Source organism: Phoenix dactylifera, chromosome 17 (genome assembly GCF_009389715.1).
Source record: "Phoenix dactylifera cultivar Barhee BC4 chromosome 17, palm_55x_up_171113_PBpolish2nd_filt_p, whole genome shotgun sequence".
Taxonomy (NCBI): domain Eukaryota; kingdom Viridiplantae; phylum Streptophyta; class Magnoliopsida; order Arecales; family Arecaceae; genus Phoenix; species Phoenix dactylifera.
In genome coordinates, this window is record NC_052408.1 from 2,609,083 (window position 1) to 2,631,613 (window position 22,531).

A 22,531-nucleotide genomic window follows, 5' to 3' on the forward strand; every position below is an offset into this window, starting at 1 on the left:
TTTGAAACATTGTTAAAGAAAAACTTCAAGATATGCTATTATATAGGCCGATTGATATCGTAAAGGATATTCGTCGAGAATATGGTATTGAATTGCCGTATCATCAAGCTTGGCATGGCAAGGAGGTGGCTATGAAGGACCTTTATGGTCACAGATCAAAATCTTATGACCGGATACGCTGGTATTGTGACGCCATTCTTGAGACCAACCCCGGCAGCATAGCTGAGTATGAAACTATTGAAGGTCGATTCAGACGCCTGTTCATTTCTTTTCATGCTTCAGTAGTTGGTTTCATAAGAGGATGTAGACATCTGATTTTTATGGATGGAACATTTATAAAGCATAAGGATGGAGGAGTAGTACTTAGCACGACTTCCAAAGATGCGAACGACGATATGTTTTCTATTGCTTACGGTGTCGTCGATACAGAGACTGATGACAATTGAGACTGGTTTTGTCGAATTTTGAAAGAAAAAATTTATAGTTGCAGTGAGTGGCGAAGTGAATAAATCACATTTATGATGGATAGATATCAAGGAATTATTAAATCAATGCCGAAGTACTTTCCTGGCAGTTACCAATCATATTGTTCCGTCACGTGAAAGGCAACTTCAAGAATCAGGTATGGAATGTCATATTCTTAATTATCAACCCATAATTTATCTAACTAATTTAGGATGTTGTAGATCTCATCGTTTGATTATTGTTAATGCAGGTGCTTGTCCATTATTGTGCAAGTGAGAGAAAGAGGCTGCTCGATTTACTAAATGTTGCTGCCTATACTCCAAGGCTGAATGTTTTCCACAAATTAATTAGCAAGCTTACATTAGAAGCTCTAGGGAGAAGAACTTTTCTCCTGCATGCAAATCCGAAGCATTGGGCAAATGCAGTATTCCCAGGTCCATGATGGGGTATTATGATGTCTAACGTGGCAGAGTGTTTCAACAGTTGGATCATGGAGGCTCGCCAAGAAATAATGATGTGTAGATACATGAGAGGTGTGTGCCATATGTACATAAGTGTGTGCCGCCAATTGAAAAGTACATGCGAAAGTTTAGAATGCTTGTAAGTTTTTTGTACAAACATTGAAACTTTTTCGTACACCCTTTTGCAATGCATCATCTCTTCGCGTCTCTATCGGAGCAACGTCTCGTGGCCTTCCTTGCGAGAGAATGTGCAACTCCTCCTCTCTAGGCTCTAGTTTCTCGATCACCTGATGCAAGCGAAAACTTAAAGTTTGGCATCAACTTAAATTATTTTCGATGTAAGAAATAAAAATTCAAACCTGATATCATTTTAACTTCTTCATGATTTCAGCAATCACGTCCACCTTGCGAGGGAATGGGGCATTGCTCCAACGCAGGAGACGTGGATACATGAAGGGGGGTCGTTGGCTTCCAACAAGGCTGTTCGCATGCTCAATAGCCCATGCCTGCAAAAAATCAATGTAAACATCAAATTAGAAGTAAATACATATCTTAACAATGAAATTTAAAACAAACATTAAGATGCTTACCACCAAAGCGACCGTGCAACCGTCCATATATTTAGCCGATCCCTTGCCGGTGATATTTCTTGACCTCACACTATCGGCTAGACTAGGTATTTGTTTGCGAAGAAAAGAAAAAACAGCAAGACCCCAACTATATGAACCTAAGCGGTCTAAATCATCAAGATATGAACATAATGCCTTAGGAACATAATAGTGTATAGTTGGAAAGAGGATAGTCACAAAGAGATATAGAACCCATAATTTTGTGAAATCCTCTACATCTTGATGTCCGCTCTTTCCAACAAGAAATTGTAATCTATTTTTAACTGCATTTCTATTGGCTTTTTTTATGGTCCCGCTTAAAAAAATGGATAATGAGGTCAGACGTAATCCTCCCCTTCCTATGCAGTTCTATCTCATCGCCCGTCGCACTTAAACCAAGAATTAGTGCAAAATCGCTCCTTACAAAAGGAAGTAAAATCTTACCAAACAAAAAATCCTCCTCCTCGTCATCCCAGAAGGAGAGCAGAGTGTCCAGGACAGGCCTACTCTATTTAATATATAGAAGACCTAGCAAATGCCCAAAAGGTGTGCTGGTGATCCTAACCTTCTGCTCATGAGACATTAACGGGACTAGGATGACAATAAAATTGACAAAATTGACCATATTTTTTGGGCCAACAGCAAGTGCTTTGCGTCTAGTTTGAATTGGAGCCATCAAAAATGTCTGCAACACAAATATATTCAAACACTAATTGTGAATAAAATCAACTCAAATATAGAAACATATAATTGAGTAAAACATAGATGGGATAATGAATAATTTTAAAAAACTATAACAACGAACAGAAATGGAACCAAATAATTAGGCTTTTTGAAGACAAAAATCTCCATTTTGATATCACAGCGTCTTTGTCTGATAATTTCTCAAATCCTAAGCATTCGCACATTTTTAAAATAAATGCCCTACAATACTATATAACAGTTTGTTGTTAGGAAAAACAATTCGAGAAAATATGATGTAGGATTTACAAACCATCGAAGGACTGGCAATACGCCTCAGAGAGGGTTTGGGAAGCAATGTTGAACGAAGCGCCGTCAACCAACAATCAGGGCGAAGTCGCGAGTGTCAAGGAAAGCTTCTGGAGTGGGACTCGACAAAATGCTGTCGACTCAGAGCTCTCAGTCGGAGACTTGCCGGAAAATAGAGTCGAGAGAGGAACGGATTAACAAGACAAGGGAGCAAGAGCGATTTGCCGGTGGGAACTTGTTTACGGTCTTAGGGTTTGAAACATAGGACTAAAAATCAACCGAAATCGGTGAGGAAGATGGAAAATTTCGTGGGGAGATAGGATTACAAAAAGGGGAAAATATAAAACCTTAACGATGAGAGCTATTTCCGTGTGAAGATAAGAGTGAAAAATGGGAAGAGATGAAGCCAAATTGGTGAGAACTTCAGGGCTATTTTCGTCTCAAATGGAAAGCTAGAAACGGGATAGACTGGCTGTTACAAAAAGAGTCAACAAGGACTAAAACTTATAGTCCGGTCCAACACCGGACCGGCCATTAATTACCCCTTTTTGATATACACCTAGCAGCAACCCAAATACATACCTTTAGATAAATCGATATATAGTTTCCAGAATATAATATTCTCCAGTACAATAGTATATAATTACTTGATACACACCTTGCAATATAGTCATCGAATATCCCAATATGCACCCCATGTAAATTAATACACAGTTTCCATAATATGATTCTAACCAGTCTTACTACATGGTTAAGTAATACACAATCGTCGATTTTTCAATACATACTGTGAGCTTTTTTTGATATATACTGAGCAACAACCCAATATATACCTTCAGATAAATAGATACATAGTTTCCAAAATATGGTATTCACTAATACACACTGCACGATTAGCTGATACATGTCTACTAAAATAGTCATCGAACATTTCAATATGCAACTTTATGTAAATCGATAAACAGTTTCCAGAAAGAAGGAAGAAAAGAACTCGGAAGAAGAAGAAAGACCTTACGAATAGGAGAAATGAAGAAGATAGAAGAAAAGGCTCGACGAGAAAGAAAAAATGCGGATGATCTTTCTTCATAGATGGTTTCTCTTGGTGCGTATAATTTTATTTTATTTTATTTTTTTTAAGTTAGAGGATTGAGGACTCTGTTTGTAGAATTTTTTTATCCATATTTAACTTTTGAGTTTCTATTTAAGATAGGTGAAAAAAAAAAGTGCCCAAAAAGAGGTTATGCTCATATTATTATCTTCTATAGTGCTCCCCGCTATGATTTTTGCTCGTTTAAAGGAAGGATTGAGGACTCTGTTTGTAGAATTTTTTTATCCATATTTAACTTTTGAGTTTCTATTTAAGATAGGTGAAAAAAAAAGTGCCCAAAAAGAGGTTATGCTCATATTATTATCTCCTATAGTGCTCCCCGCTATGATTTTTGCTCGTTTAAAGGAAGGATTGAGGACTCTGTTAGTAGAACTTTTTTTATCCATATTTAACTTTTGAGTTTCTATTTAAGATAGGTGAAGAAAAAGTGCCCAAAAAAAGTTCTGCCCATATTATTTTTTTTTATAGTGCTCCCCCCGTATGATTTTTGCTCCTTTAAAAGTTATTCATTGATGCGGTTGTGACGCTGACCGCTAACCACGGGAGATACAAACCTTTACCACATCCAGGGAGCCCCGATCCCCGAAACGGGAATCGGGAAACGCATCCTATTCGTCCTTCCACATGGGAACGCCTTTCCGGGACACGTGCAGTCCGTAGCGCACGTTGGAGCTATCTTTTACCCTCTGTATGGAAGACCGATGAACGTGACTGGACGAAAGAACTCAAGGCTGAAGGTTTCGGCGAATCCATTATAAAAGTGGGTCCCACTTCCCCTCTCTCTCTCTCCAGGTACAATCGTGCGTTTCTTTGCCTTTGACAGGTCCCCCGAAGCTTTTCCACTTGCTAGGGACTCCAACGCGCCGCTGGAGAGGGTGAGAGGGAGAGGGAGAGGCGGAGGGGGAACTGGGAGAGCTTGGAGTTAATGGCGAGCTCGAGCCCGTAAACCCTCGTTGTTTAGATGGTCAGTTGCAATTCTGTGCACCGATTCTACGCCTTTTTTTTTTTTACCTTTTCTTTTGGATTTTTTTTAGTTTTTTCAGATTATTTGTTCTGATATTTATGTTCTGGCATTTAGTGGGGGATTTTGTTTTGTTCTTTCTGAGAGGAATTGGTTTGGTTTCTCTTTGGATTTCCAAGTGTATGATGATGGTTTATTTTTTGGGGGTAACAAACAAAAAAGAATGCACTTTTCTTCATTTATTATGTCCAATTTGAGAAATCCGTCTCCTAGTTTTTTCTATTTTTTCTGTAACATAGATCTTGGTGTACTGGATTGGATTCTTTGAAAAGAATCCTACTATTGGTTTACGAAGAGAGTGCGTGGGATCAAAAATTTGTTCAAATAAAGTCCCAATTTATCCTCATAATTTCTTTCAGGAATCAAGATGATAGTTCAGAAGGGAACTCATATTTCTTGGTATAGGAAAGACATTCTTTTAAGCAAGGGATCTGCCTTAAATTCTAAGGAAAGGTGTGACTTTTATCCTCTCTAATCGTCAATTCCACAACTTGGAAGAAAAACCCAGTTTTCGACGAGATCGGCTCTCTTGGTTTTTTCTCAACCACTGGATACCTTGAGAAAAGAATGAATTTTTATGTTTTGTGATCTCGTATCCTTCAATTGTATTTTGGAAGATGACAGGATGATTTAGTATAATTCAGTAATTTTGTAGCTTCTGTTTGCAGAAATTGAGGAAGACAGGAAGCAATAGAGACTATTCTGTTCCTATGGGGGAATACGGTGGCACTCAATTCCAGGGAATAGGTGAAGGAACTCTCAAAGCAGACAGTTTTCGGAAAGTCTCAGTTATTCCCCTTGTCTTCCTCATCTTCTATGAGGTCTCTGGTGGCCCCTTTGGGATAGAGGACAGTGTTCAGGCGGCTGGCCCCCTCCTAGCTATCCTCGGCTTCCTGATTTTCCCATTCATATGGAGCATCCCAGAAGCACTGATCACTGCCGAGATGGGGACAATGTTCCCGGAGAACAGCGGATATGTTGTCTGGGTCTCTTCAGCTCTGGGGCCTTTCTTGGGTTTCCAGCAAGGTTGGATGAAATGGCTTAGTGGTGTCATCGACAATGCGCTGTATCCAGTTCTCTTTTTAGACTATTTGAAGTCTGGCGTTCCGGCTTTCGGAGGTGGGCTGCCAAGGACATTGGCGGTGTTAATACTGACAGTTGCGCTAACTTACATGAACTACAGAGGCTTGACTATAGTTGGATGGGTAGCTGTCTTTCTCGGTGTGTTCTCAATCCTTCCATTCATTTTTATGGGGCTTGTGGCTATCCCGAAACTTAGGCCTTCAAGATGGTTAATGGTTGACATGCACAATGTTGATTGGAATTTGTACTTGAATACGCTATTTTGGAATCTCAACTACTGGGATTCTATCAGTACTTTGGCAGGAGAAGTTGACAATCCGAGGAGAACTCTTCCGAAGGCTCTCTTGTATGCACTCATCTTGGTTGTTGTTGGGTACTTATATCCCCTCCTGACAGGTACAGGAGCTATTCCGCTTGATAGGGAGCTGTGGACAGATGGTTATTTCTCTGATATCGCGAAAATTCTAGGCGGGGTTTGGTTGAGATGGTGGATCCAAGGGGCTTCGGCATTATCCAACATGGGAATGTTCATAGCAGAAATGAGCAGTGATTCTTATCAACTTCTTGGGATGTCAGAACGGGGGATGCTCCCAGAGTTCTTTAGCAAGAGGTCACGCTATGGGACTCCACTTGTGGGGATATTGTTCTCCGCTTCTGGTGTAATTCTGCTGTCATGGATGAGCTTTCAAGAGATTGTTGCTGCAGAGAATTTCCTTTACTGTTTTGGGATGATTTTGGAATTTGTGGCCTTTATAAAGTTACGAATTGAGCGGCCAACTGCTCCTCGGCCTTATAGAGTTCCTTTAGAGACCGTTGGTTGTATTTTGATGGTTATTCCTCCCACGGTGTTGATTTGTGTGGTTCTGGCGCTTGCCTCTTTCAAAGTTATGATTGTTAGCCTGGTTGCAATGCTTATTGGATTTGTGCTGCAACCATGTCTGATGTATATGGAGAAAAGGCGATGGCTGAGGTTCTCTATAAGTTCTGACCTGCCTGATTTTCGATCTGCTGAGCGTGAGAATGATGCTGAACCTCTGATGGACCAATCCAGTATTGTTTGTTGATAGGAGGCTACTCCTGCTTTGGACATCTACAATGTATTTTCTGACATACATTTGCTATCTATGTACACCAGGAAATTATTGTGATATTAAGGTCAACGGCAGGTAGTTTACTTCCAGTTTCAGAAAGCCCATGCAATCAGGCGCATCTTTCTGTGTCTTGCTGCTACAGATTTTCCTGTTCTTCCATTGTACGGGCGATCTTTCTGAATCTTTCATGCTGAAGCTAAGAACTTAGCAGTGCCCTGCAGCATTACTTCTAAGATACGTTGTAGTTCACTTTATCGCTTGATAAAATATAGCAGTAATGCTCTGCTTAGTTGTTGTTTTCTTATATGGAAGTTACATTGGTGCAGAATCAGCAAGGTCCACTTGAGACGTTCATGACTGGAAAGTGGTGCATATGAGTGGTAATTGTTTATGTTTATAATTTCACATTCTTATGCGACTGTCATTATGATGAAAGTGGTGCATATGAGTGGTAATTTAATCATGTGTTAGATCTGCAGCAGGGATAAAGACAAAACTACAATTAAAAAAAAAAACAAAATTCTGTCATTATATATGAGTGTGGAAGAAAATTTCAATCTCGTAAAATATGTAAATACATTGTTGAAGTGCATGGAAACTTGTTTTTATGTCAACTTAGCAATTATTCCTGTCACAAAAATGTGAATTTGACTTGAAAAGTGTTTTGACACGGGATGCTGGTTGTTAGGTTGTAGATAAAAGCTGAGTACTATTTGATATCTCAGACTGTTGAATTAGAAGCTAAGCTTGTATTGTTTGTACATGAGGCATTGCTATGAGATAACTTATGAAAACAAAAGCAGGACTGTCGCAAGTATGTTCTTTTGTTCATTCATTTTCAGTAAGAAGTTAGGTTTTGCTGGGCACGAGCATGGGAGGACCATTACATACTACCCATTGATGATTGCAAATAGGTCTGAAGTCTGACACCTTTTGGAGACCTATATATATATATATATGTATATGTGTGTGTGTGTGTGTGTGTGTGTGTGTGTGTGTGTGTGTGTGTTTGTGTGTGTGTGTGTGTGTGTGTGTGTGTGTATATATGTATATGCAATCAACAACTCCCTATGCCCACCATAAGTAATTCCTACGTTTTATATTGCTCTTGAATACATCTTAGACACAAAATTATTAGGTACTTCTCTCTCAGCAGCTACCAGAAGAGTCCTTTAGTATTTCTTTTCCAAAAAAAAAAAATAAAAAATCTCTGGTATTTTTTACCAGAATTAAATTTATTTGGAATGTGTGTGATGGTTACCAGATCTTGATTGACAGTAGCTTGCAAAACTATTATTGCTAAAAAATCTTTTTAATGACCTAATTTTTCCTCACTGAACAAACTAACGTGGAAGGTTTTTGCAGTGGCCCAAAATGTGTATCTAGCTTCAGGGTTTTCTTAGCTGACAATAGCACTAGTTTGACAAATCAAACTATGAACTAGTACTAGGACAAACTTTGGGGGCAAACCATGTTCTGGGATGATATGGCCAACATTATTCCATGTGGAAATTACCCTGATCTGGTTACTACTCATAAAATTATGTATTTGTAAACTAGATAAATGTTTTCCTGCCTACCTTGCCATGAATTTCTTGGATTCCTCGAGTTGGGTTACACCCATCATCTGTTAGCCAGTAGGGTGATTCGAGATGAAATAATCATGCGAGATTATGTGGTCAGTTTTGGTTGTGTTTGCACACACTTATTTGATTTGGTTGGCTTCCATGCTGTGGTCAGGGACATGCCTTGTGAGGAAAAACATAAAAACTAGGAGATGATTGCATCTTATTTGTTATAAATTGTGAAGCATAAGAAATCCATTTTTTTTTTCAGAATTTCTTTTCCTGTTTCAGTAAACTAATCCCATTTGTTCAAAGTTCCATCTATATGAAAGCCTGATGCATGTGCTCTCTTGGGTTGCTTTTTCATTTTGCATACCTAATTTAGCCCTTGTAACTTCAGAAACCATATCAATTTTCAACGTACATATCTACCCATTCAGATTGCTCGATAGTTTATTTCCTTAGAGTCCCTGTATCGTTCTGAAAACAGATTCAATTTTGTCAAATTCAAACATTCTAAGTCAACTTTATTCAATCAACCAGTCATAAATTTGTTGGTGAAAGGGCTTAGCAATCACTAAAATCTTGGTATCAGGTTATGTTCATTCCTTAATTCTCATTGTATTGAAATGCAGGAATCAGAGATGCCACGTTCTGGACATCATTTGTAAATTTTGAAAGGAGCTCTTGCATCGCCTCCTCAATCCCCATTTCTTTGTTCAATTTTTGTTTTGTCCTGCTAGAAACTCTTCTTACCAGACTCAAAAATGGTGACATATAGCATGCATCTCATTTTTGGTTTTAACCTAACGACTCCACTGTTATATAAAATTTTACTCATGGGAATGATATTCTCGGGTTGTGTAAGATGTTTTTTATGACCTCTCTCCATCATTGGCATTCCTGTAAAAATGACTACCAAACATTACAATTCCGAAATCCATGGGAGCCACCTATGGGAGGGCAATCTATTCTATTGCTAATGACCAAACAAGTCTAATGAAAGACTCGAGTCTACTGCATTATTTGCCTCAAAACCTGCGATGCTCTAGCTGTAGCAGAATGACCCAAGCCATTAACCTACGAGAATGAGATGCTAGGCCAAGCTCCTTTCGAAGAAAATGACTTGGAAATCATTGCCCGAACCTGCTTTAGCAAGCAACATTGAAATTACCAAGCTGCTCTGGGATGGTTCAGAAATTTGAATACTTTTAGCATGACCCCTGCACAAGAATGAAACGATATATTAATTTCAAATTTCAGACCTCCAGTGATTCTGGAGGGCTTCCCTAATGTCACATGCGGCTTTAGAAATGGTAAACGTGTGGCTTCCAGGGCCTGAGCTACAAAACAACCATCCTTCGGTATCAAAACAATAGCTTTGGGAAAACAAACTACCCATGTAATTGGCAAAGGTAAATAATTTGGCCGAATAATATCATTGTAGAGCACAACAGCTACACAAAAACAGAAATTAGCATTCATGCAATCGACATTGGAAAGGTCGCCAATGGATATTTCTCAAATGCCATGCCTGAACGTAAGACAATTAGGCCCTGTCTGGGAAAGCTTTTGGAAGGTTAAAAAGCACTTTCTGGCCCTCCAAAAGTACTTTTAAATAAAAATTGGTGTTTGGTAAAATTTTCGGAAAGCTGTTTCAGGCCTTATTTGGGGGAGCTGTTGGCAGTAGAGCTGTTGGAAGTAGAGCTGTCTGAAGTAGAGCTGTTATAAAAAGCTGTTTGCTGTTTGGTAACTACATTCGTAAAGTGCTGTGGTACTTTATTTTGTGTTTGGTAAACAAACTGAGAAAGTACTTTTGTATGACAAAATTACCATAAAGGACATTGCATAGTATTATACAACAGAACATAATAAAACATAACATATATTAGTACATAAATATACGATATAGTATAATATTATTGTAATATAAAATAATATTATTATAATATAGCATAATAGTAATATAATTATTAGAGTAAATTAATATTTGGTAATATAACATAATATTAAATTATTTAACATAACATATTAATGTATTATGATAGAATGTAATATATATTATATTTATAGTATAATACAATAATAAAGGTATAAAATATTATAATTATTAGTATAAATTAATTTTTCATAATCTAACGTAATATTAAATTATTTAAAATAACATATTAATGTATTATAATGTAATGTAATATAATATAATATTTATAATATAATATAATAATAAAGGTATAAAATATTATAATTATTAGTGTAAATAATTAATAATGTTGAAATATATTTATTTATTATCTTATTTATTCATTTATTCATTCATTCATTCATTTATATAAATATTTATGTATTTATTTTTTTTTTAAATTTTCTTTTCTTCTCTTTTTTTTCTTTCTTTTTCTTCTTTTTTTTTCCTTTTCTTTTTCTTTTCTTTTTTTCTTCTCTTCTTCTCCTTCCTTCCTCTCCCCCGTTCTTCTTTCTTCTCCTCCCGCGCGGCCGGCGGCACCGGAAGGGGGCTAGGCCGCCGCGGCCGCAGGAGGGGGCCAGGTCGGGGCCGGCGGCGGCCGCAGGAGGGGGCCAGGTCGGGGCCGGCGGCGGCCGCGGGAGGGGGCCGGGCTGCAGCCGACGGCGCCCGCGGCAGTCTCGGCGGCCACGACTGGCCCCGTGGGAAGTGCCCTCCTCCCGTGAGGCCGTCAGTGCCGGGCGGGCCGTGGCGGATGCAGGAGGGGGGCGGGTCGTGACCGCCGGCGGCCGCAGGAACCCCCTTCTTCTTCCTATTCTTCGGTCCCTCCCACCGTGGGACCTCCTTCTTCTTCGGCCCCTTCTTCTTCCTGTTCTTCGGCACCGCCCCTTTCCGTGACGGGTCGTCGCTGGTGGCAGCCGCGGGAAGGGGAAGACGACCTGTCTTCCTCTTCTTCGGCACCTCCCCACCAGGGGGGCAGGGGAGAGGGAGGGGGTGCGATGGCGGGGCAGAGGGAGAGGGTGTGGCAGCGGGGGAGAGGGAGTGGGGTTGGGTGGGAGAGGAAGAGACGGTGAGAGAGAGGTTTTTGGAAGAAATTTTTTTTAAATGGGGGTATTTTGGTCAAAAATACAGCTTTTCGAAAAAGCTGAAAACAGCATTTTTGGAAAGCTCCAAATTGGAGCTTCCCCCCAAAAGCTGTTTTCAGCTTCCCGCAAAAGCTGAAACAGCTTTTCGAAAAATTTACCAAACACTCTTTTTTAGCTAAAAGTACTTTTGGAGGGCCAGAAAGTACTTTTGGAGGGCCAGAAAGTGCTTTTTGGCCCTCCAAAAGCTCCCCCAAACAGGGTCTCAGTTTTTGCGGAAAGCTGAAAACAACTTTTGGGGAGAAGCTCCAATTTGGAGCTTTCTGAAAATGCTGTTTTCAGCTTTGTCGGGAAGCTATTTTTTGGACCAAAATATCCCTATTTAAATATCACTATTTTTCCCAAAACCCTCATCCAACCTCTTCCTTTCTCACCCATCCTCTCCCTCTCCCTCTCTATCTTCTTCTTCCTCTCAACGTCGCCACCTTTGTTCCTTCTTCCTCTTCTTTTTTTTTCTTTTTTTTTGTTTGGGAGCTCGTGGCTGCCCACGGTGGCAGCCACCATGCCGGCCACCACCCATGGCCGATGACCTTTCTATATTTCAATGAAATAAAATAATAAAATAATAAAATAATAAATAAATAACCAAATAAAATAAATTAAAAGAAAAATAATGAGTGAGTGGCAAATAATTTGATCTAAATAAATAAATAAATAAATAAATAAATAAATACAAGTAATTATTTAACCAATTTTATCACCTAGTTAGAAAATTTGTTAGAAAGATAAATGATCATTAGAAGAATGAAAAATTAATTTACACTAATAATTATAATATTTTATATATTTATTATTGTATTATACTATAAATATAATATTATATTACATTATATCATAATACATTGATATATTATGTTAAATAATTTAATATTATATTAAATTATTATTCTATAATACATAATATTATAGTACTATATTATAATAATATTATATTACATTACATTAATATTATATTATATAATATATTTATGTATTAATACGTATTATATTTTATTATGCTCTATTGCATAATACTGATAATGTCCTTTATGGTTATTTTACCATACAAAAGTACTTTCTCAGTTTGTTTACCAAATATATGTTAAATGCCACAGCACTTTATAAATATAGTTACCAAACAACAAACAGCTTTTTATAAACGCTCTGTTTCAGACAGGTTTACTTCCAAAAGCTCTACTACAAACAGCTTCCCCAAACAGAGCCTTACTCTATTGAGGTTACGTCTGGCATGTTGATATCAATTTGTAAACTTGATATTTATACAGAAAATAACAAAAAAGCATACTAAAAGCAAAAAAGAGCTATATTGTTATCAATTTTTCCTTGTCTCCTCACTGGAGGTCAGCCATCCAAGTTCATCAACAAGATTAAAGAACAAAGAACATGTCTGCAAAAGAAAAAAAAATTGTGAAAAGATCGTTATTGATCACCAAAACTGTATCACCAATATGGCCAATAGAGCTATAATGGAAAAAATCTGTTTAATTAGTCTCTCGGCATGGACTTTCCAGAAGTTCATCACCCTGCAGCAAGTGATGGAATTTCAAAACTCTAGTCTAGGGGCGAATATTATATTTCCTGGGCCAACAGAGGAGGCTGAATCAACTCCTCTTCCTCCTTGGGGGCGTGAATTGTAATTTGCAACAAGATCAGGCAACGTAGTGGGGACCTGCTTCCCCTTGGGATCCCAATCCAGCATGATCTTCACCTTGTTGCCAAGAACTCCCTGCACAGGTTGGATGTTGGAAATCATATCAAATGGATCGCCATGCACTTGAACTGTGGCATCTGATTTCAGTGGTACTTAAAGAAATCGTAGCAAGGACAAGATTGAAAGACAAAGCCTAAGCTCTAATGCACTAAGTTAAATATCTGTTTGATGCTACAATTTAATATATATTAGCATAAACATCAAATGATAACCAACTCAATCTACTCCAGTTTTTAACCACAAGGCAGAGAACAGCTGCCACTACAAATTCTGGGAAAGAGATTCAAAAAAGCAAGAGAGCAGAAAAGGCAAATATTCCCAGTTTTTGGGCATTACATAAATCCATCGACAGGTTTGTTTCCATGTTTAGTTGTTATGGTAAGTTTGTAAAGCTACATCCTGCCAAAAAAAAGCTACATCCTGCCAGACTCTTGACATCATCCTCCCAAAATAAGAAAAGCACACCTAAAAATTTCCATAACAATTAAGCAATTTTGTCCAACCTTCATAGTCATCAGGATTTGAGGAACTTCAAGATTTTGTAGAATGCATTTTCCTCAAAGAAAACCATAAAAGTTCCTCAACAAACCCCCATCAACTAAAAATACATGTGGCTTCCCTGAATTGAAAAACTGATGATCTGCAGAACGTAAGTTGGATATCTATTTAACTACATTGGAAGCTGACCTGTCTCAGAAGGACATGCCTCACAGCACAATCAATGTATTCATTAACTGGTTTACCAGAGGAGATCATGTAACCATCCTTCATTCACTTGGCACGTTGTGCCCTGAGCTTTCCGCTCACTATGACCTGGAAATAAGTCGCTCAGCAGCGAGACCAAAAACACAAGACTACTCACAGAAGATATTCGGTGGACAACCTTTTCTGTGAGAAAATCTCATAAAAAAGCACAAACATAGAACAATTCTTGCCATTCAAAGACTTACCTCACAACCTTCAGCACCACCGTCCATGATGAAGCGAATGACTCCATAGCAGGCCCTTGAGGCTTAAAAACGTATGACAAGAACTCATAGAATATAGATATTACACCACAGATGCATCAATATTTCAATACTTTGAACAGTTTGTACAAGGTCCGCTACTTATGGTCGTGATAGAAAGGCGAAAAAAACCCTCAAGAAAGTGAAAAGAAATGGGTCCACCAGGGGGGAAAAAAAGCAAAGTGTATACAGAACTATATCCCTGTTCTTAGCTTTCTGAGGTAAACAGCACTCATACTGTAACAGAGAAATATGAGATGGAATTAGTAGATGGCATCAAATATCAGTCATCTGTGGATCCATCCCTGCGGTTGTCTGGCCGCTGCCAACTGAATAGCTTTTCATTTACGCATTGTTGCTAAAGACACCACTATTTAAATACATGTGGCCTTATTATCCAACAAATGCAGTGAGTGAATGTATTCATGAAAGCAAAAGAATGCATGTGGCATAGTTAATGAATCGTGAATGCAGATCGATGCAGGATTAAATTGTAAATGCACACAATAAGAAAGAATGAAAAGAACCTCGTAATCATAACTCCCATAAAGCGGAAATCAGTAAAAGGAGTCTAGCAACCTGAAATGACTGGAAATCGTATTGAGGAATCATCCATGGACTGCAACAGGAAAGACTGCTCAAGAGAACCGCATGCCGAGACTTTATGGATTCAGAAGGTCAGATACCATAAGGTCTTTAGCAAGAGCTAAATGAATCTATTAACTTTTCTCTTGAAATTTGCATGGAGGCCCCTTTCTCTTGTAGCACATCTCAAACAATAGACCTAACCGCTCCCCCCCACCCCCAACACACACACACAAAAAAAAGAGAGGAAAAAAACGAAAGAAATAAAGAAGGAAACCTCTCTTGTGTTTTATCTTTATTACTAAAAATTAAAACATGCTGCATTGTTTGGTATACAAGGCAGTCCATTCAAGTCCACATATTCTAGCAGAGGACAGGCCCAACTCTGTTGACAGGAATAATTGATGTGAGATAGAATCAGTAGACAAATGGTATCCAAACCACTCACCTGTGGATCTATCTCTACGGTTGTCTGGCCGCTGCTGTAAAACAGCTTTTCCTGTACGCACCATATCTTGAAATCTCACTAGAAAGATGAGTGAGACCTCATAAATTTTCAGGTGCATGCACATTAGTATTGAAGCACAAAAATTTAAGTGTGTGCATACATACTGACAAACATTCAAGTGAACAAGTAACGGGGAAGTAGTCATGCCTATCCATGATGCATGCGTGCTTTGCATTCATATTCCACATAATACTATGTTGTATTCTTGTGCGGCAGACATTAATACCGATTACAATGAAAGGAAACATAAGTACATATGAGATGGTATCAGTAGACAAACAGAAATTTTTATCAGTCATCTGTGGAACCATCCCTGCAGTTGTCTGGCTGCTGCCGATTGAACGGCTTTTACTCTATGCATTGTTGCTCAGACCCCACAACCAGAACATGAGCGGCCTTGGTCATCCAACAAATGCACGAACATGAGAGAGAAAGGAAGCTGTTCACATACCTTTCCAAGAACTGACAAGTTTAAATCGCAAACCACAGTAGTGGTATAATAATATACTTTGAAATAAGGGGGTCTTTTTAAGAGAGAAAGTGAAAGAAAATAATCTCAATCGGTTAAAACACATGCTTACAATCCAAATATTTATTCGCTATTTCCAATTCTTTCATCCGAAAAAAACCAATCCAATTCAAAAATATATGGCTAAATCCAAGCCCTTACCAAGTATTCAACTTGCTTATCCTTTAGCGGCCCAAAAATTCCACATCAACTAAAAGTTTATTTTTATCATGTCACATGATTCTGAGATTCCCTTCGTGCAAAGATCAAGCATCTAGCCACTTAAATTCTAGGAGATCTTAAAAATCCTATAAGATACAAAAAAACAATTAATTACCCTACTTGGTCTACTGGGACGAACATATAGTGCAACGGAAACAAAACGCATCAATTACGGCTGCTAGAATGCATATAAACAGTGGCCAGTATGGAAGATGCTCGGTAAAGCAAATGGAGTGAAAACGAACGATCTAATCTATACCCCGATTAGAGTAAAATTCTTGGAAAAAAAGAGATGGAAGGAGATCTGAAGCAGAAGAGGACGAAGGTTCGGGTCAAAGAGGACTTGCCTTCCTCTTCTTGCTCATCTGGGTCGCCATGGCTGGAGATCAGGGAGGTAGGGCGAGCCCCTCTCTACAGAGCTCGAGCCTGAACCGTAGATTCGCTCGAAGAGGCGGCCGGGAGGTGGAAATGCCCTAAGAGAGCGGTACTTATTGTGGCAGGGACGGCTGCGGGCCTGCGAGAGGCACAGGCGCTAGGGTTGAGATGAGGTGTTTTTAGGCTGGAAATGGGTTGGGTTGGGATCGAGTCTAATTCAACCTCATATCAATCTAAAATTAATTAAAATTTTTAAAAAATCAATTATAATATTATTTTATTTTTTTATTTTTATTTTATGTATAACTAAAACTAATATTATGGAAAGATGAACAAATATTGTCTCAAATTAAATACAAAATAATATTCTAATTCGAAGCAATTTTAATTCCAGCTGGAGTATTAGTGGACGGTTTAACCATATTCTCGCATTCGCATAGTTTCTTCTTCTGTATGGCATTTCTTGTGGCTTATGCAAATAAATAAATAAATAAATAAATAAATAAATAAATAAATAAATAAAGAGGAGATCAATGCTTGGTGATGATCAAATTCGAACGATGCTTGGTGACGATCAAATTCGATAAGGAGCAAGAAAGAGAGACTAAAGGTGATAGATGGATAGGTATTTACAATGACATTTTTCTCCCGATCTTTTATTCTCTTGCTTGATTTGGTGCAAGTCATTGGCATCTGACTTGGGTGATTCCAATTGGTGAACTGCTCTGATTGAATGGCTTGAATAGGGCTTTTTCCTAAGCCGGATTTTACATGGACCCAAACTATAAAATATGCTGAAAGGTACTGATACGGTGCCATAAAATAAAAGTTAGATATATTATCTCGTTTTTTCTCAGGACAGTCTTATTACTGTGTAGTTAACTATATGTGGATGTTGTTTCATTCATGAAGCTCTTTGAATAGCTTAGTAACAAGTACCATTCATATCTTTGAATAGCTTGGTTACCTCGTTTAATTCAGTAGATGCCTTGGGTTGTACCTATCTTTGTTCTATACAGTGGTGTCAGTGTCTCGCAGCATCTATTTTCTTCTCATCTTTGTTGTGTGGAAAGTGGACAAGGGCCAGTAAGGGTTATCTTTCTTAGCTAGTCTCTGATGCACTGTTTCAGAAATTGTAAGAGAGATATGTCCATTTTGAGGGTCGAGTATGTTGTTTTTGTTGTTTTAATCGATTCATAACATATCTTTGACCCTGGGAACAATTCTACATTTCAACTCTAGACATTGCCACCAAGTTGATACCTGGGACTGCATTCACAGTACCCAACCTACTGCATGTTTCCCAATTAGAAAAGGTTTCAAATATTTGAAAAACCCCTATTGTGCAGCGATTAATCAAGATTAGTTTCAAAATATATCCCTTTCTCCACATAAATATGTGGATTCAAAGTAGCATAATGTTCATTTTAGATCATGAACCTTGATTTCTAAACTCAAGTCCTTAAGATGTGGCTTATTTTTCAAGAAAAAGAAAATATTCTGCATTTATATACACATCAATCACCAATGCTATTTCTATTGATGTGTATGGGTTTTCAGATGAGCTACAATCTTGATTGCTCTCTTGGTTGTTTAGAATGGCAGAGGGAAGAAACTTAGCACAAACATTACCATCAGATATGCAGGCAATTCTTCGGCTCCGTGAGAATCTTGAGAAGGAAGTGCGGCCGCTCAAACTCAAGTTGTGTTTCATGAACAGGTAAGCCCAATGACATTAGATCACATCTATATCTAGCAACCATTTGGAAATTACCTCCATGAAAAGGGTGGATGCATAAGGTTCAAGCAGTTGATGGAATATAGCAACAAAAAAATGAATCGAACTTATGGTGTTGCCCTCGAAATTCTAATGAAAAGCTCGGGAAGGATTCCGGTAACCACGTTACCCATAAAACCGAAACCATGATCAAAGCTTTATTCCATCCATTTGGGTTGGCTTTATGAATCCTCATTCACCAAGTATTTCTATTTAGAGCTGATGTCAGGCACATAAGAAATACTATCATGCACATCTGAAACTTCTTTGAGTTCTTATCATGATGTATATCACTAATTCCTCTGGCCTAGTCACATGCACACAAGATATAAAAGCTGAAAGAATTTTGCTAAGCAAACAAGCAGAGGGCAAAACTAATTTCAGTTCTAGGATTTAGACCGAACCGATCCTCATCAAACTAATTCTTTTTTTCTTCTCAGTATCAAAACGTCAAACAAGTAAACTGTAGTTGATTCAATCAAAAACATCATCATGGAATGCTACTTAGAGAGAGAAAGAGAAGGGATGAGAAAGAAACATAGGAATCAAATCGGCTGCTTCTTCCTTGGAGAAGTCTTTCTCGGCTTCGCGCAATCGGCCTCCTTCCTCTTCCTCCTCTCCACATTTCCTTTCCCAGTGATAGTAGGGCTCCTCACCGAGTTCCACTTCCTCCATGCCCGGCTTCCGGCTGGGTCCTCGATGCAACCCCTTCCCCCGCCTCACTATGCTTCCCCATCTGCTGCTGTTCCATGATCCTATCAAACTCATCTCCGAGCCTCCCCACCCTCTTCCTCTTCTAAGTGGACCCAGTTGACGGTGACAAAACGATGCTGACATCCTTTGCCTTCTTCTGCACCTCCTCCTCCTCGGACTCGGATTTGGAGGAGTCAGAACGGAGCGAGGCCAGAGAGCCTTGCCTTGGTCGCTGGGTTTCGGTCGAGGGAAGGGGAATTTTTGTGCATTCTATCTTGCTGGGCGCGGGGATTCTTGATGGAGTCCTTAGGCCGGCCCTGGAGGTGGTGGCGCTTAAGGTTGAGGACGCCCATGGACCAGTGGGCCTCGTTCGTCCACGAAAGCAGCGGATCCATGACGTGCACCGATGGGTCGACGCGGTCCTCGTTCAGCTTCACGTCGATGTAGAAGCGCGGCTGCAGGAGGCTGCTCCCGTAGAACCTGCCAGGCCCCAAAGCCGCCACCATCTCTGCGAAGATTAAAGAGGGAGAATAGGAGAAAAGTGGTGAGAGACGGTGGGGCGATGGGGCGCTTTTTATTGATGGGAAGTTAGGGAATGGCGGGAAGGTTCGGCGTCAGAAGGTCGGGATCACATTTCATAGCGGCAAACGGCTGCCAGTTATCCGACACGTCGATTTTTGAAGCCGAGTTGTGGGCTGCTTGAACGGAATTTTGATATGCATCACAGTTGCTGTAGGTTAGTCCAATTATTTGGGAGGACGATTCGACAACAATGATCTGATGGATTCAGGGGGTTCGAGGGACGAGAGCACGGACCACCTCTTGATCCGAGACATAGAAATGATGACGAGGGATGGAGTGGCCTTTCAGGCCAAGCATATATTTACAATGACCAACAGAGCGGTTGACTGGATAGCTGCCTACGTGGCTCACCACTCAAAGTACATCCTGTGGTCAGGAGAGGGGAAGCTATCACGGGCACTCCGCGAGCTTGTATTTTTTGATTTTATTGAGTGCATTCGTACACGCATTGTATGAAGAACCTGCCAAAGCAAAAAAAAAAAGCGAAAAGAGATTAATTACCAAAAAAAAAAGCGGCAAGAGATTCGATACGAGGCGATTCGAAAACCAAATGATGTGTGCGGACGGAGGCGGGGGAGAAAGATTCCCTCTTCCGTCAAACACCGAGATTCACTTTGGTTATTAGCCCAAGCCCTGATCATATAGAGCACTAACAATTTTATATATCAGGATTTAACTCAAAAAATCAGGGTGGAGCAGTTGATATTATGTGATCTTCATTAAGGCCATCACATATTATTGGCTTATTTTTGTGAACTCGTTTCCCTATTGAATCTTTGAGGAAAAGAAAAGTGCCTGTGAGGGAGAGAGATGAATTCAAAACCTAATTTATCCATTGAGACAGAAGGAATCTCTAATCAAGTTCAGGACTTTTAATTATGGTTTCTGATGGAGAAAATATTGGGCATCTCAACCTCGGACCAGACCGACCTCTCCGACCTTGATATAAATTGAGGTGGACAACTTTGGACCTAGTCGAGAAGCCATCAGACACCTGCCAACAAAGATAGATAGTATCTCAGACTGGACGACTTCAGCCTTGGCTGAAGAGCTGACTAGCTTAGGAGCCAATTGATATGTGCCGGCAACAACTGACAGTTCTGGCAGCCCACGATTGTGGTAGCACTACAGTCGGCATGCAGTCAGGGTCGTATGCTACCCATGTCGTAGATATACACTTGGCTACTAGTGCACGTTACATCAACCCAGGTAAACAACAAAATTAGACTCTAGTATATAAAGGAGTACTTCAAGGGACCTGAGGTATGCGATATCATACATAGAGCACTCAACTCTGCTAAAATCTCTTTCTTTCATACTATTGCTTCTCTATCCTAACTAAAGCATCGAAGGCTCTCCAACCAGAAACTCTCTAGCAAGTGGACTTCTTATAGAGCACTCCTGAAGAAGACCAGCCATCCCCACCTTAGCCAACTTGTTCAGCTCGATTTCTGGCGACCTCAAGGTCATCCGAGCTGCGCTCCGACCTCGGTCCGAATTTAGCGGCAACTGATTGGCACTAGAGGAAGGGTCACCCCCTAGCTACATTAATATTAATTGGAGGAAGATATAGTCAGCATGAGGTTGCGAGGAGCATACGGTGCATCTCATGCCTTGCAATGCCATACTCCAGCCTCATCAGAATCTCTGTAGAGCCCCTACACCTGTGGATAATGAATAATTCAACCTGCAATACAACTGGTGCAGGCTCTGATTGTGATGATTCAGGGCTTGCAACAATAGGTTGCACAACCAAAATCAGTTCACACTAGCCACCACTTTCAACGACCAGCGCATCATATGCACTTGGTTAGTCATCACTCGTGATGCCAAGACTCGAAGCAGTTTTGCCAGAGTCAACACTCCCAACAAAGTGGACTTGGTTAGGATGGAAAACAACGCACCCCAAGCCCCCATTCGGATAAGGCCTCAGCTCCGAGCCTCTCATCTCGCCCTACAAAGCCTCTGCCTCGGTGGGATGCCGAACTCGATAGAAAGATCAAGAAAATGAGCTGACAAATTCAGGCCTTGACAGGATAGGCGTCAAGGACGAGCAATGACCTCAGTTTCTCTTTGGAACCCTCCTTCTTTTGGCAGATCATGAAGGAACCGATCCCATCTCAGTTTAAGATGCCTCAAGTAGAGCCGTACAATGGCACCTCAGATCCTTTTGACCATCTAGAGAGCTTCAAAGCTCTCATAATGCTAGATGGGGCCACCGACGCCATGCTTTGCAAGGCCTTCCTGACAACCCTTTGCTAGGCGGCGTGGTTCTAATTCTTAGAAATTTGGTCGGGATCCATGCACTCCTTCGAGCAACTCAGGTGCCTTTTCGCTTCGCACTTCGTCTCTAGCCGAGGACAATGCCATGGCTTCGACGCATTGCTCAACATCAAGCAGCGGAGAAAGTTATGGCCTTCCATCGCAAGTTCGCTAATGGGAGACCTTCCAAAGGAGGCAAAAGGAGGCAAGAAAAGCGAGTGCATCGAGGAGTGCTTCACCTCGGTACGAAAAGCTCATGATGGTCCAAGAGCCCTCCTCGAAAGTTGGATGAGGGCTCCATCAACCAATAGAGACAAGAAGAAATACTCCCTCTTCCACTGAGATCATGACCATAATACTGAGGAGTGCCTCTAGCTCAAGGATGAGATCATGGCACTCATCTGATGAGGACGACTGGACTGATATTTTCATACATGATGTGACTGAGAAGTGCCTGCCTCAGCCTTTGATCCGCTACCCCAAGAGCTGATCAACAATCGTCCGACCGCTAGAGTCATCAACATGATTGCTGGCGGTCCTAATAAGGTCCCAAACACCTCAGGTAGCCGAGCTCCTCAAGTGACCAAAGCTGCCCCAAGGAAATAGCGCATGGGAGATGTCATCTCCTTCTCTGAGGCCGACCTAGGAGGAGTACAGACTCTTCATGATGACGCTATAGTTATTTCTCTTACTATCGCAAAATACGATATAAAGAGAATATTTGTTGATAATGGAAGTTCGACCAACGTATTATTCTACGATGCTTTCCAGAGAATGAGACTTCCTGTCGAACCACTCGAGAAAGTCAAC

General features: G+C 40.1%; 2 protein-coding genes, 3 non-coding genes and 1 pseudogene across 7 annotated transcripts; 1 reads left to right on the forward strand and 5 right to left on the reverse strand.

Annotated features, from left to right (window-relative positions):
- Window positions 1-4,450: 4,450 nt before the first annotated feature.
- LOC103695935 (probable polyamine transporter At1g31830) lies at window positions 4,451-9,259 on the forward strand. Of its 3 annotated transcripts, XR_003383216.2 has the most exons (4): window positions 4,457-4,596; window positions 5,013-5,106; window positions 5,322-7,207; window positions 9,028-9,259. XR_003383216.2 is itself a non-coding variant. In XM_026800714.2 (2 exons), the coding sequence occupies exons 1-2, from the start codon at window positions 4,594-4,596 to the stop codon at window positions 6,798-6,800; spliced, it is 1,482 nt and encodes a 493-aa protein (XP_026656515.2). In that variant the 5' UTR covers window positions 4,451-4,593; the 3' UTR covers window positions 6,801-7,290. The 3 variants fall into 3 exon arrangements, 1 of the variants encoding a protein (XP_026656515.2); XR_003383215.2 differs by lacking the exon at window positions 5,013-5,106 and having other exon boundaries at window positions 4,451-4,596; XM_026800714.2 differs by lacking the exons at window positions 5,013-5,106; window positions 9,028-9,259 and having other exon boundaries at window positions 4,451-4,596; window positions 5,322-7,290.
- Window positions 9,260-12,773: 3,514 nt separating this feature from the next.
- Window positions 12,774-16,585, reverse strand: LOC103695936 (annotated as a pseudogene).
- On the reverse strand, window positions 14,458-14,619 carry LOC113461150. Its single transcript, XR_003383219.2, has one exon. It is a non-coding gene; the product is annotated as a small nucleolar RNA snoR143 (small nucleolar RNA).
- On the reverse strand, window positions 15,197-15,360 carry LOC113461149. The gene has a single exon (XR_003383218.2). It is a non-coding gene; the product is annotated as a small nucleolar RNA snoR143 (small nucleolar RNA).
- On the reverse strand, window positions 15,555-15,720 carry LOC113461151. Its single transcript, XR_003383220.2, has one exon. It is a non-coding gene; the product is annotated as a small nucleolar RNA snoR143 (small nucleolar RNA).
- A 1,977-nt stretch (window positions 16,586-18,562) lies between the features above and the next one.
- LOC113461148 lies at window positions 18,563-19,529 on the reverse strand. Its single transcript, XM_039115257.1, has 2 exons — window positions 19,084-19,529; window positions 18,563-18,980 (listed from the first exon to the last, which is right to left on the reverse strand). The coding sequence occupies exons 1-2, from the start codon at window positions 19,381-19,383 to the stop codon at window positions 18,837-18,839; spliced, it is 444 nt and encodes a 147-aa protein (XP_038971185.1). The 5' UTR covers window positions 19,384-19,529; the 3' UTR covers window positions 18,563-18,836.
- Between the last annotated feature and the right edge of the window lie 3,002 nt (window positions 19,530-22,531).

Coding starts and splice junctions, on each gene's coding strand:
- LOC113461148 (XM_039115257.1), bottom strand. CDS start 19,383: ATGGTGGCGGCTTTGGGGCCTGGCAGGTTCTACGGGAGCAGCCTCCTG. Junction 18,981..19,083: donor AGGCAAGGCTCTCTGGCCTC/GCTCCGTTCTGA, acceptor GGGTCCACTTAG/AAGAGGAAGAGGGTGGGGAG.